Source organism: Malaclemys terrapin, chromosome 3, assembly GCF_027887155.1.
Source record: "Malaclemys terrapin pileata isolate rMalTer1 chromosome 3, rMalTer1.hap1, whole genome shotgun sequence".
NCBI lineage: Eukaryota > Metazoa > Chordata > Testudines > Emydidae > Malaclemys > Malaclemys terrapin.
In genome coordinates, this window is record NC_071507.1 from 71,886,829 (window position 1) to 71,901,717 (window position 14,889).

Genomic DNA, 14,889 nt, shown 5'->3' on the forward strand with positions numbered 1-14,889 from the left:
TAAGTATATAGCTATGTTGCGCAATCTAGCCATAAGGGTAGACTGGTGTCATAAATGTCAAATTTTCAGATTCAAATTTCTCCCAGGATTGAGTGGGGTAAGTTATGGTGTTTCACTTCAGGTCTTTTCTAACGTATAGAGCAGGTGGAAAAATGGGTCCAAATTTTTGCAAAAATTTCATCCTGTTATTGCACTGAAATTTCAAAATCTTTTTTGCAAAATTTGCTACTGTGGATCATAGTTTCAAGGTCAGAAAGGACCATTACAATCATCTAGTCTGACCTCAGGCCATAGAACTGCCCCAAAATAATTCCTAAATCATATCTTTTACCATTCAGCCTTGATTTTAAAATTGTCAGTGATGGAGAATCCACCATGATCGTTGTTAAATTGTTCCAATGGTTAGTTACTCTTGCCGTTAAGTTTACACCTTATTTCCAATTTGACTTTGTCAATCTCAACTCTGAGCCATTGGATCGTGTTATACTTTTCTCTGTGAAATTGAAGAGCCCATTAGTAAATACTTATTCCCTATGTAGATCATTGTAGTCTGTAATCAAGTCATCCTTTAATTTTCTCTTTGATAGGCTAAACAGATGAAGCTCCTTGAGTTTTTATCGATATAAGGCATTTTTCTAATCCTTTAATCATTCTCATGACTCTTCTCTGAACCCTCTCCAATTTATCAACATCCTTCTTGAATTATGGCCACCAGAACTGGACACAGTATTCCAGTAGCAGTTGTGCTAGTGCCAAGTATAGAGGTAAAACAGCCTCTCTACTCCTACAATTCCGCTGTTTATGCATCCCAGGATCACATTAGCTCTTTTGACCATAGTGTCACACTGAGGGGTGCACGTTCAGTTGATTATCCATCACAACCCCCAAATCTCTTTCAAGTCACTGCTTCCCAGGATAGATTCCCCCATCTTATAAGTATGGCCTACATTCTTTGTTCCTAGACATATACATTTACATTTAACTGTATTAAAACTCATATTGTTTGTGTGCTCCCAGTTTACCAAGAGATCCAGATTGCTCTGAATCAGTGACCTGTCCTCCTCCACTATTTACCACTCCCCCAATTTTTGTATCCTCTTCAAACTTTTATCAGTGATGACAGTGATAATTCATTGGTTACAAGTTGGGTGAGGCAAACTGATTAAGATAAAATAAGAACCTGAACCTTTGCTCAGAATTAGAAATGAACCCAAACCAACTTTTTTTTAAGACTGAAAACACTGACATACTTTTCTTTTTAATGCAATTATACTTCGTAGTCCCAGGTGGGACCAGAAATGCAAGTGTCAGGACACAATGAGAAAAGCTGCTGTTCTTCTGGCTAAGATGTAAATACTAGAATTGTGAAGTACCAGAAATCTCACAAAATTTCACATGAAAGTTCCTTCATAACTTTTTAGTCCAAAGTACTATGAATAGTTCAGCTAGGAATGCAAACATTTAAGATTCACCTATTTTTAGATGCAACATACTCTGCTGATTTACGCTGCATCCATTTTAAAGTGTGGCAGATTTTATCCTGCAAAATCCCACAAATCTCACCACAGGGATCAGACACTGTTAAATTCATGGTGTCAAGCTGTCTGGAGTGGTTCATGATCATGAGTGCCAACCTCAGGGGCAGACTGTCAAAAGCAGGGCAAAACCCCAAACTGGTTGTATGTTCTATAATTAGATTTTCCCAACGCAGTAACACATGTGAACTTCTAAAGTGCTATAGTAGTCTACCCTCTATGCTATTACTTTCCAGAGAAGGTCAGGATCTCATGAAGATCCAACAAGTCCAGGTTGATTTTTCTGCTTTTAATCTTTAAGGAACTTCACAAAATAGTTGTTTTGTGGATGATGCATCTTCAACTATTTAGACACTTCTTGAGGTAAATGTACAACTTGGTTTGAATCTCTATCACCTTGACTCAAAGATACAGTAGCTGAGCTGGTTGGCTGGGATTATGCTGTGCTATGGCTAGCTCACACGTGCTTGTCTACACTTGAAATGCTACAGCGGCACAGCTGCAGTGCTTGAGTGTAGACACTATCTGCACCGAAAAGAGGAGTTCTCCTGTTGCTTTAATAGATCCACCTCCCTGAGAGCTGATAACTAGGTTGATGGAAGAATTTTTCCAGCAATCTAGCACTGTCTACATTGGAAGATAGGTTGGCTAAACTATGTTGCTCAGGGGTATGGCTTTCTTACGCTCTTGAATGACATAGCTGGGTCAACCTGACTTTTTAGTATAGACCAGGCCACCAAGTGCCTGCAGGAATGTTGCACATTTTTCATTTGTGTTCTTAATTTTCTCAAGCTTTTACCCTATTTAGTTTAGACCAGTTCCCCAGTCCGTCCAGATCATTTTGAATTTTAATCCTATCCTCCAAAGCACTTGCAATCCCACCCAGCTTGGTATTGTCCGCAAACTTTATAAGTGTACTCTCTATGCCTTTATCTAAATCATTGATGAAAATATTGAACAGAACCAGACCCAGAACTGATCCCTGCGGGACCTCATTCGTTATGTCCTTCCAACCTTTATGAGAAGGTTACGTGAGACCGTATCAAAGGCTTTACTAAAGTCAAGATGTCTACCTCTTCCACCCATCCACAAGGCTTGTTACCCTGTCAAAGAAAGCTATTGGGTTGGTTTGATATGATTTGTTCTTGACAAATCCATGCTGACTGTTACTTATCATTTTCTAGATGTTTGAAAATTGATTGCTTAATTATTTGCTGTATTATCTTTCGGGGTACAAAAGTTAAGCTGACTGGTCTGTAATTCTTTGGGTTGTCCTTATTTCCCGATGGGCTGGTCTGTCGTAGACCCCTACTATGATATCACCTTTGTTTTTTACTCCTTTTATCCTTACCCAGAGACTTTCAATTAGTTTGTCTCCTATTTCCATCTCAACCTCAGTCCAAGTGTATACATTTATGCAACTTTAACTCTGATTGAACGCATTTTTGTGAGGCAACTGTATAAAAAACAGCAAAAGCAAATGTACTGGGTTTTTTGTTTGTCTGATGTGATTTGTTTATGCATAGGGGTTGATAAATGCTACATGGTCCCAGAATAGCAAGTTTCAGCCCAGACAATTTTTAAAAGGGAAGGGGGTTATAATGGAAAAGGGCAACTGATTCTTAACTAAGGCATTGCAGTCAGATGTTCCTGTAAAAGTCCTTAACTGTCCTGTGTTTGAACTAAGTCTGAATTATTAATCCTCTTGGGAACAGACGGGACATTGAAGACTTTAAAATTGTATTCCAAATCCAATATTCCTGAAAGAGGCCATAAAGTAATGGTGTAGTTTAAAAGTTTGTAATTTTATCATTCAGAGTTGTAGTTAAAAGAACATTGTGTTTTTAAGTTAGGCATTCCTCTGCTTTTGCACTTGTCCTCCTTTGAGTGCTGACAGGTCATACTAATGGAGCTTCTGGAACAACTCCAGATCTTTCACAAACAGATAAGAAGGAAATTTAAAAATTGCTGGGGATATAATCCTCTGCCTGAGTCACTGGATTGTGTCCAATATGAGATGGCTACTCTACCTGTAGTGAATCAGTGTATGGGAGACTCATTTTCTCCCGCCTCCCCCCCTCCCCAAGGGAACATTGTTCTGGTAAAATTCTTGATCAGTTTACATTAAAAAGTTGTCGCGCATGTGGTCATTCTGAAGGATACTTTGTTCTTCTGCCCAAATTAGCATACAACACATAGCTATGCACCAAATGTCTGTCATTGGTAGGGATGGACAAATAGGCTGCTGTTCAGATTCAGGGGGCAGTCCTATTGAAAAGTCACATTATTTGGAAATTGGGAATATCCAGATTTGGGAGGGAAACTACTGTAGAAATAACAAGAGGAGGCACAAGTACATGCCATGATGCTCAGCGGGGTGAGGGAACAGAAGCAAGAACAGAAGAAGCAGAGAGGAGAACTGGGCTTTAAAAATTATGATTGTGCCAGCAGTGACAGAAGGGTGGCTGGGAGATGCATAGCAGGTTGGGCACAGGGAAATGGTAATTAAAAAGAAACTGAAAATAAAACTAGAGTTTTTCACACTTCATTACTGGTGGCCAAGCATATTGCACATACCAATGCTCCTTGCATCCCTCCAGTCCCACTCACAAACACCCTGTGTGTCACCCCCTCTGTCTTGCCACCCTCCCTGTGTGCATCCCCATTCCGCCCATTCTCCCTCCATTCCAGGGGCTGCAGGCATCCCCTTGATCCCCCTACGACCCCATAGCAGGATCGCCCAATCTCTGCCTTGCCAGGGGCTCTGTATGACTCCCCATTCTCTTGCATGTCAGGGGCTCTGTGTGTGCCTCCCTCTTCCCCCATACCAGGGTCCTCCATCCAAACACGGAAAGGCCATCAAGTTAAATAAAGCCTTTCAAGCATAGCCAATAATTTACTGAAAATCCAAAAGGAGGAGATTGCATTTTTGTGGGGTGGGATTGGGGAGAAATTAGGTACTGGACAATGATACCAACCAGACTGGAATGGGGATGAGACCAGCATGCCCTCGTAATCCTAAATGTACTCTCTGAGGGAACCCTAGCAGTGGGGTGTGCCAGGGAGGGGCTTTACAATCTAACTGTGCTAAAACAGGCCAGTAATGTACTGCAGGAGTGTTACTCTTGAGCTCAGGCAATCAGGGGATTCGATGGATAAGGTGTATGGGCTCAGAAAAAGTTGCTCTGGGACTAGATATTTCATAGAAATTACTTATTTATGTCTTTCTCTGTTCAGCAAGGAGAGGAGACTATGTGGCCTCTCTTCTGTCAGTGCCAGGACAGTTACCTACTCTGCTAGGATTTTTGTTATTTCTGCTACATGGCAGTGGACTCGCATTGGTACTAATGTGGCAAAGGTTCCCGTTGTTTTTCTCATCACTATTCTGCACACTGAGGTTCTGCATTCTGCATTGTTCACTGGGCTCATTCATTGCTGCTGCATCTGTCCCCTTACCTTCTGCTTTCCCCAAATGCCCCTCCTCTCTCTCATCCATTCCCCTGCATTGTGGTACACAGGACTATTGAAATTCCTTAAGCTAAACATACAAAGATGCAGAATGTCTCACTGTGACACTGACAGTCTGGTCAACTTGTGTGTGACCCATAATAACTTAACCGGAGGCACTGAAATCAATCAAAACAATCTACTTGTATCTGAATTTCAAATAAATGTACTAGACTCGAATCTTTAACATGTTTGCTTGAATTGTTAGAGAATCAGGAGTTTATGCTAATTCTGTTTGTCTGTGTTTACCTATATCTTATTCGAAGTTTAACAATGTGATCTAATTAGCTTGTAGTTGCTAAAATCCTGTTCCTGTCTTTTATTGATTCATTTAATGATTCATTACTGTATTCTGTTGACTCAAAGATCAAAGCTGTAAAATACCATAGGAATTAATAATATTATTTACATTGTCTTCAGCTTAATTCTCTGTGCCATAATGAACTGCCTTGATAGTTTGAATGATTAATTACTATATGTTAATGAACACAACTACTTACCTGTGTATGTATAGGAAATAGAAGATTAGCTTCAAAACAACAATATACTTTACCTATTCTTCATTTGAGGAAGGCTCTGCTCTGACAATTGCTGTCAAGAGGCTATCTGCTTGCTAGACAAATATAAAGAAAGCTTCGGGCCTGATCCTTTTTGTCTCAGATCTGCCTAACTTTGACAGGGAAAGTCTAAGCCACAAAACTGAGGTCTCCAGGTTTACTCTGGATTCACCATGGAATTCTCATAGAAGGATTTGAACAAACTGCACCTAGAGTGCCATCTCTGCTATGAAACTAGCCTAAGACGTTACGCACATTTGTATGTATACAGACGCACCCCGGGTTACGCAAACCCGACTTACGCAAATCTGAATTTACAGAAAAAGTTCTGTAAGTTAGAAAGTTTTTTTTTTTTGTTTTTTTTTTTTTTTTGTGTAATGGTCAGGTATACGTTCCCAAGTTATGCAAGTTATGCAAGTCGTTCCTTGCGTAAGTCATGGAGTGTCTGTATTGATCTCTTAACTATGTATAACTCTCTTTTTTTCTTTAATTAATAAATCTTGGGTTTAGTTAATAAGGATTGGCTGTAAGCCTGTATTTGGGTGAAATCTGAAGTATTCATTGATCTGGTGTGCAATGTGTCCAGTGTTTTGGGATTGGTAGAACTTCAAGTATGGTGAATAAACTTTTCAGTAATCTCTCACTATATTAGACTTGGCTGTCTGGATGGGAGTCGAAGGCTGGATTACTTAAAGAGCACTGTGTTTTGGCTTCTTGGTAGCCAGTGTGATATTATAGAAGCTGTTTAGGCTACTGACTTGTTGATTCTAATTATAGAATAAACCAGCAGTTTTGGGGATTGTCCGCCCTATTTCTTGCAGTTTGCCCTGAGTAAGCATTTTCAGGGTAGCCCCTAAAGGCACCACCATCACACACACTTAAAGCAAGGATACAGTATTGCTGCAAAGATGGAGAAACAAATTCAGCTGTGGTATAAGCAGATGCAACTTCCATTTAAATCAGTAGGGTTTACATTTGCTTATGGCAGGGCTGAGTTTCACTTTTAGCTAGTGTTAGAAACTATCTTAATCTCAAAGCAGCTGTGATAATAGCAGCCTCAGCAGAAACTCTTTCTGGATCTTCTTTGCAAACAAGACATAGACATAGGTGCTGGAACTGGTTTGACGTGGTTTTCGTTATATACAGGGTTTACAGTTTGGTTCAATGGCTCTCAGCACCCCCACTATAAAAATTGTTCCAGCACCTCTGGGCATAGAAGACTGTGCTATATTCACTACAGGGATGACTTGGCTCAAAGATGCTGCGCTGTCACCGAGTGGTATTCTCATAAACATGGTGGGATTCTAGAACATCCACGAATCTTGCAGTAAGAGACATGGGGGGATGGCTTAGTGCTCTCTATCTGATTTGGTCCACTGAGCTGTGACGTAGAGCTTGCATTTGCTTGATTGAGCAGATCAGTATAAATGGTGTAGAATTCCATTGTGAACTTATGGTTTATAGCTAATAGTCAGTTGCATGAAGCTAACTTAGATTATAGCTGGCTGCTGGCCTAGATAAAGTGGTGAAGTAGCCACAGGTTCTGTGGAAATATTCTCTCTCATAGCATCAGTTCTACTGGATGGCACAAGTTACCTCAGAACTGAGGGGGTGAGTGACTGAGTCTGGATTAGTGTCCATCATTACCTGCTGAGGCCATTCTGAACTGGCCCATTGCTCCCCTGTCCCACATGATAGCAGAAAAAGGCAAAACTTGAGTGGCAGCCATAGTATGCTCCACCCCCTCTATCAAACCCAGGGCTGGGAGGCTTGCTCCCAAATGCAGTGTTGACACATCCACAGAGATCAAACTTTCCAGCACTGTAGACTTTGTAGGAGGTATTCCAGAGGTGGAAGTGGGAAACAGCCATTTGCTGAGAAGTGCTCCTGCAGGGAGCCAACAGAGTTCCTGGTGGAAATCAGCTCAGAAATGAATGCTTGTCCAAGTATTACTTCCCTGCCATACTTCCTACCTACTCATTAGACAGGGAAGGAAAGCCAATGGCAGAATGGCTACTCTGGGGGCTGGGTTGCCATGAGACAGAGAAAACCAGGGTCTCCAGAGATGGAGTGTCATTTCCCTGTGTGCACTGCTGGGCTACCAGACTGCGCCACTTATTCCCCCTCTACAGGGTCTAAAACCTCTCTCCCTTGAGGGAAGGGTGTAGTGGAAAATATGTGAGGAAATCTTTGCAGAGTTTCAAACATACCTTGTTCACTTCTGTGGCTTTTTCTTCAAGAGGGGGACAATCTGGCCAAAAGTATACTATGCAAAATCTTGAGGGATATACAGATCCACCATACTTTTAAGTGACAGCACTGTATGGCTCTCTAGGCACTTGCACTGGTATGTAAGTGGTTGTGACACTGACATTGCAACGGATGCTGTATCTTCAGTGAACTGAGGCTTTTATGATTGACTGTTAGTAGAATGTAGCATTCTCTGTGGGCAATCAACCCTACAAATTCTGTCTTCCGATTAAACTTTGTAGACCCACCAGATTTGATAACAGAGACTGAGGTAGAATACTGAGATCTATTATGGCTAGCCATATCAATCAGTCCAATTTAATTTCCTCAGGGGACATGGACCATGCCTGGGATGATGGATTTTCTTGAAGACCTGATAAGCCTGCTTTGAGAGAACATCTCAAGGGCTTGTAGAGAACAGGCTATTATCAATACTGATGAATGTTTCCTTTCATCAAAAATTAAGGTCTCATTAGTAGTCCTTGTAGCAGCGATGATAATAGATGCTTTCAACAGATGACCTTTTTTTTTTTTTTTTAGATTTACTTGGAGATACTGTCTGCTCTGATTATGAGTTGGCTGTTTTCAGTTGAAAGACTCATTGGCAAAATATGGGTTACAGTTTTTTAATAGGATGTATTATCACAGCCCGTCTTATACCACTGCATTCACTGATGAGTCAGTGGTTGCAATTAAAAATGATATTTTAAAGTGATGGGCTCATGCCATCCAATCTTCTTCCAAAATCCAGGGGGATTCAGATCCAGGGTTTTGGCTCAGATCATTACAGAGCTCTAATATTTTATAGCGTTTAGCACAGCTGGTAAGATATTTCCTGTTGTAAACATGGCATGCAAAACTTCTGCTCAAGATGGAATATTTTTTCAAGCAAGTTTGAAAAAACAATTCATTTGTGAAGAAGTAAATAGCTGCTTCAGACCAGTGTTTCCTCTTCCAGATCAAAAAACATTTCATGTATAACCTTTTTGGTGTGGGTGTCAAGCTATTTACACTGCTGCTTAATGTGGGAAATTGGATATATGCTAAGAAAATCTGATTCACTCTAAATTGCTTATGTTAAAATTGATTAGATAAACTCCATTTATAATGAAGAATTTCCGAAGTTTTACCACTTTGCAGTGGTGTGTTTCTCTTAGCTAATTGATTGAATCTCTATTTCAGATATAAGAAAGTTATTGTTTTTGTTTTGTTTTTGCCAGAAACAATTTAACACCTGCCCTATTGCTTTTTGTTTACTCTCTGATTTATACACAGAATTAATTCTACTTGTTAATGCACATACTGAAAGTCAGCAGCATGTTGCAGCTCTTATTCAGATGTATAAAGTAAATTCAGAAAATAACTGTGCTTCCAAGCATAGATGAGAATGAACGGTGACATGCCTGGAAGTTTCGCAGATGACACAGGTTGCACAAAATGCAATTTTGGTTAGAGAGCCAAATCCTGTAAACTGCTCAAAGCCCAGTGTGAACAACTCTTGTGACTCTATCATGAGTTTTGTCATATTTGGTGTCTTTCTTGATCTCTCAGCTCCTTGAATCATTTAATTAGGTGAGAAATTCAACTGTCATTCCAAAAAATAAGTTTCTAACCCTGATGCATAGAAGTCTAAAAATGTGAAAGGGTCAGAAACCAGAAGTTAAGTGACATTAACCCAATATTTATTATTTTTTAAATCTCTCATGATTTCAAAATAGGATGACCAGATGCCCTGATATTAGGGACTTTGTCTTACATAGGACCCTGTTATCTCTCTCCCCTTCTCCCCCGTCCTGATTTTTTGCACTTGCTATCTTGCTCTCTATTTGAAAACAATCTCATGATTTTGGGGGGCCTGATTCATGATTTTTGATTGTTTTGGGTTGTCTGACATTTAGCTGGCAGTTTGTCAAAAGTATATAGATTCTTTAGTTTTATTCAGATTTTGGTTGGAAGTTTTTAAGTTGCTTTTTTCTAAGTATTCCTTATCGGGTTGGCTTATCTTCTTTTTTCATCCATGAGACAAGTTTTTTCCACTAACTCTTACACATTTTGCAAAGGTCCACATACTTCTAAGTTGGTACATAAACAAAAATAATAACAAGGGTTTTTAGCTTGGGCATGTAATATTAATGAGTGGGTTTTGTTGTGCACTTTATAAATGTTAATATTATAATTCATAACCTGTATGATTTAAGACATGAAACTTTAAAACTTAAACTGTGTTTGCAAGAGCAGTATTGGAAAAGCAACATGATATAAGGAAGCCCAATGATCAGTCTCCCCCGCCCACCAACATACTCTTTAAGGGTAGGTGCAATGTCATGCCTCCAATAGAGTACATGTCTGTGTGCTGCATGGAGCAGGAACTGGCAGTTGTGCACTGTCGGAACTCTATGGAGCTATAACAGGAGACAAAATAGGTAAACAATAATAATGTGTTGAGATGCCACCTGCTCTTGTTTATTTGGGATATTTGGTAGTTGAGCCTATGTTCACTGAACTCCTCGATAAGCACAGGAGCAGGCCTAAAAGAATAGGGCAGTAATGTTGTTTAAAATAAAATTTGCAGACTGCTTTAAAAGCGATGATATGTCTAACTGATGTCAGCCAATAGTTTGGTTACTGGAATGCTGAACTGTTACACGTTCCTCTTTGTTGCTTGTTGCATGTACCTTCCATTCTTTTGGACAATGATTAATTGTTGTGTCCTGATTGAACTCCTAGGTGCAGAAGTGCTGTATATGAATATGACTGCTTATAGTGAAGGTCGCCTTCAATCATCATTCTGGATTGTTGATAAACAGCATGTATATATTGGAAGTGCCAGCTTAGACTGGAGGTCATTGGGACAGGTAATTTTACTGATCAATGAAAAATCATATATACTTTATACTTTTAATGTAGATCTAAACCAAAGAAAACCATAGTAGAAAAATGTAACTTGCTTATTATTTTTAAATATATAACTTTCTTTGGGGTAAGAATAAATAGGTACAATATTGTGGCTATTTTGTCTATATGGAAGACTGTCTTTCTTGCTGTAAGTCATACTTCTTTGCACAGTGAAACCTGCCATTAACAGGTAAGGGCAGCAGTTCCTCCTAGAAGAGGCGTAATTAAACCACAAGCACATTAAATCATATTGGAAATCTTGGAGTTACATTGCATCAAGTCTGCAGTCCTTACTCAGATAAAACTCCCACTGATTTCAGTGATGAATTTGACTGAGGAAAGAGTGCAGGTACAGGCCCATTCATAAAAAGTTGGAAGATCATCCGTTGGGATTCCCTTTTAGAGTTGATCCATAATGGAAACTCCGCTGTAATATTTCGAGCATAAACCAATTTTGTTTGTTTCTCAAGTCTGCAAACTAGATACAGTAAAACTGAAATTGGGAAGTTCATTCCCAGATAGTGAGTCTAATTCTGAAAAAAATTCAGTGTGTGGAGTTCCTGATGATTTCAGTGGAAGTTACATGCACAGAGGAATTATAGCATGAGACCCAGAGTTTGTATATGTGTTAGAGCCGAACAATACAAAGCTTAAATCGGCACCTCTTCATCAGTATATCAGTGCTGTGAACTCACTAATTTTGAGAGACTTTTTTTAAAATTATTTTGAAGATGCAACATGTTATTTACGTAGCCAATCTGTGTTCTGAAGGTATCTGTAGTAAACTGTTTCTATAGTCCAGCTGTTAATGCAACTTTTTTTTAGTAGTCATCTGTTGAAATCATAAAAGAGTAGTATATTTTTTTCTGTATTAATGTGAGTTTTACATGCAAATTCCTGTGTGTCAAGAATAGCAAAAGTGCCAATATTGATTGTGTACCTTTGCCTTCTATTGGTGGAACCAGAATTGCTCAATTGTGCATGATTGGTCCTGTACTTTTTAAAAGCTATTATAGATTTTCCTTCAGCTCAAGAGATAGGGGACTGTGCTTTTGGAGCTAGGTGGTCTGAATTTATCCCCACTGTCATCCTGGAGCTACAGGTAACCATGATGTGCAGCATGGTTTAAACCAGAGGTTCTCAAACTGTGGTCCCTGGACCATCAGTGGTCCATGAGCTCCATTCAGGTGGTCCGCGGATAGTTCCCTCTAATCTGCACGCCTGGGCAGCCGCACGCGAGAGAATGAAAGGCCACCCACCTAATTTGTGGAGCCGTGCAGATGTGGCTCCACTAATTAGGTGCCCGGACCCTGGAGAAGATGCACATGTAAGGTGAGGTGGTGCCCTTGGGGGGAATAGGGGGTAGGTGGGAGGGGGCAGTGGGGTGAGAAGTGAGAGTGGAGGGAATGTGCAGGGCTGCAGTGGCCAGAGAACGAGGTGAGTTTCCCCAGCTCCAGGGCTGCGGCTGCCAGGGAGGGATGGCCCTCCTTCCCAGCCCCAGCTCCAGGGCTGCTGCGGCAGGGGAGAGACATTAGGAAGGTAAGACTACTGATATTAAAATATGAGTTGTGTGCTTTTATTTGTAGAACAAAAAAAGTTGTTTATTACTTTTTTTTTTTAATATAGCACTTTTATCCAAAGTGCTTTACAATAGTTAGCTAACGGTACAAACAACATTTGGAAAGATCATGAAGTGGTCTGCAGAGACCCTCAGCAATTGGCAAGTGGTCCGCGGAAAAAAAAGAACCACTGGTTTAAACCACAAAGTCCTAGATGGCCATAGATGAGTTATAATAAAATAACTTGCTTTCTAAATATATGAGAGCTTTGCAAATATGTTACTAATTATGGGCATCGTGTGTAACAATATTTGTACGTAAGATTGACTAAACAGTTCATGCTGAAATTTTCCAGGCTTGTTTTGATCTAAGGGGTTGAATGTTTGAACAAAAATAGCTCAGCCACTTGAATAACAAGAGACTGAAGTAAATATACTTTTACCATTATAAAAAAAATGTTTGTAACCTTTATTTTTAAAACAATTATAGTGCATCACAAGTTTGTGGTAGAAACCTTGCCAGAGACTTAATTCCTAGATTGCAGATCCGTCTTTTGGTGGCCCAGTGAAAATTCCCGCCTTGGGGCTGTTGTAAATTATGCCAGCTGGGAACGGCCCCCTTGATGTCAAGATATTAGAGAGAATATCCAGAATAGAAAGCTTGTCTTTTCACCAACACAGAAGTTGGTCCAATAAAAGATATTGCCTCACCCACCTTGTGTCTCTAATTTACTACAGATTTGGTAGTAAATTTCGGATTTAACTCTGTTTTGGGAGGGATTTGGGGTTGTATCTGTCAGTGACTTTAAAAAATGATTTCTGCTGCCCTCTTAGGATGAGAAGTTGGTTCTGAGGAGAAACTTTCACTGAAAAACTGTTGTGCTTCTGTTGAAGCAGCAGTTAATGATAAGCATTAGCTGTTGTATCAATCTAGAACAGGGGTGGGCAAACTTTTTGGCCCGAGGGCCACATTGGGGTTGCAAAAGTGTATGGAGGGCTGGGTAGGGAAGGCTGTGCCTCCCCAAACAGCCTGCCCCACGCCCCCTATCCATCTCCTCCCACTTCCCACCCCCTGACTGCCCCCCCTCAGAACCCCCGAACCATCCAACCTCCCTGTCCCCTGACTGCCCCCTCCTGGGACCCCACCTCCATCCAACCCTCCCTGTTCCCCGTCTCCTGACCCCTATCCACACCCCCTGCCTTGACAGGCCCCTGGGACTGCCACGCTTATCCAACCCCTCCCCCGTCCCCTGACTGCCCCCCAGAACCTCCGCCCCATCCAACTGCCCCCTGCTCCCTGTCCCCTGACTGCCCCCCCCACCCACCCCCCGCCCCTTATCCAACTCCCCCTCCCCCTTACCATGCTGCTCAGAACAGCATGTCTGGCAGCCGCACCGCCGGCCGGAGCCAGACACACTGCCGCTTTGCTCAGCAGGAGCATACAGCCTCGCCACCCAGAGCGCGGGGGTGTGGCTGCGGGGCAAGGTGGATAGCGGGGGAAGGGCCCGGGGCTAGCCTCCCCGGCCTGGAGCTCAAGGGCCGGGCTGATGCACACATTGTTTAGCCTAGAATCAGGAGATTCCTGTTGGTTTCTTTGCATTATAAACCAGATGGAAGAAAAACTGTCATTTACCCTGTGTGTAGAATTTCTTCCTGTGGCTTCCTTTGTTAAGTGATCTATGAGTTCTTGTTCCAATATTTGGTTTAGTTTTGTGTGTCAGCAGTCTGGTGAACCCTTAAACCTTTGGAGGGCAGTAGAGAAATTAACGGGATTGGGAACTCTTTTGAAGTAATTTCCAGTAGTCAGTGATTATGAACAATATTTTTCAAGACAAAATATACTCCCAATGGAGCCTAGAGACTAAATTCTGTACATTGATTGTGTGATGAGACAGGTAGTCATTATAGAGGTTTTGGGCAGTTAAATCTTTTATTCTTAGTCTTTAGTCTTTCCCTTGTTATGGAATTTAGGGATTAAAAGAGTAGTTTATGGCCTCCTCTGATCTAGAAGGTGGTAGATCTGAGACCTATAGTCTTCTGCTTGCAAACATGGATTTTCCTTGCAAGATGTGGATTGCAAAATATGGATTTTTTTTTAACCATCCAGTAGGCGCAAGAGGACTTAATTTTTATTCTGCCTCAAACCTGTGCACAGTACAAATCAATAAGAGTGAAATGTGTTTATGAATACAAGAATTGTTGTGACTATTTAGAGTACTTAATGTGGTTATTCCATTAAAAATGAAACTTACTATGATTATATCTGCACATATTGTACTTCTGTCTCTGAGTAAAAAGAACTCCTTTGAAGTCACATGTATACATTCCTGTGTTGGAATTACTATTTATCTACCTACCTAATCAATTCATGTAATGTCTGAGCACCTCACCAATATTTATTAATTTATCCTCACAACACTCCTGTGAGATGGGAAAGTATATGGTTTACTCCTATTTTATAGGTGTGGAACTGAAACTCAGAAAAATTACTTTGTCTAATAAAAAGGGACACCTATCTAAAGGGGTCGGCACCCCGACACAAGTTACGAACACATACATTTTTATTCAGCAGCACCAAACTCATAAT

The 14,889-nt window shown here is 40.7% G+C and overlaps 1 protein-coding gene across 5 annotated transcripts in view; it reads left to right on the plus strand.

The window, feature by feature from the left end:
• PLD5 (phospholipase D family member 5) overlaps positions 1-14,889 on the plus strand; it is a 254,942-nt gene that overhangs the window by 188,220 nt on the left and 51,833 nt on the right. For all 5 annotated transcript variants that reach the window (XM_054021547.1, XM_054021542.1, XM_054021543.1 and 2 more), the window contains one exon: positions 10,577-10,704. In XM_054021547.1, the coding sequence (XP_053877522.1) occupies positions 10,577-10,704 (128 nt within the window). The remainder of the gene's footprint in view (positions 1-10,576; positions 10,705-14,889) is intronic.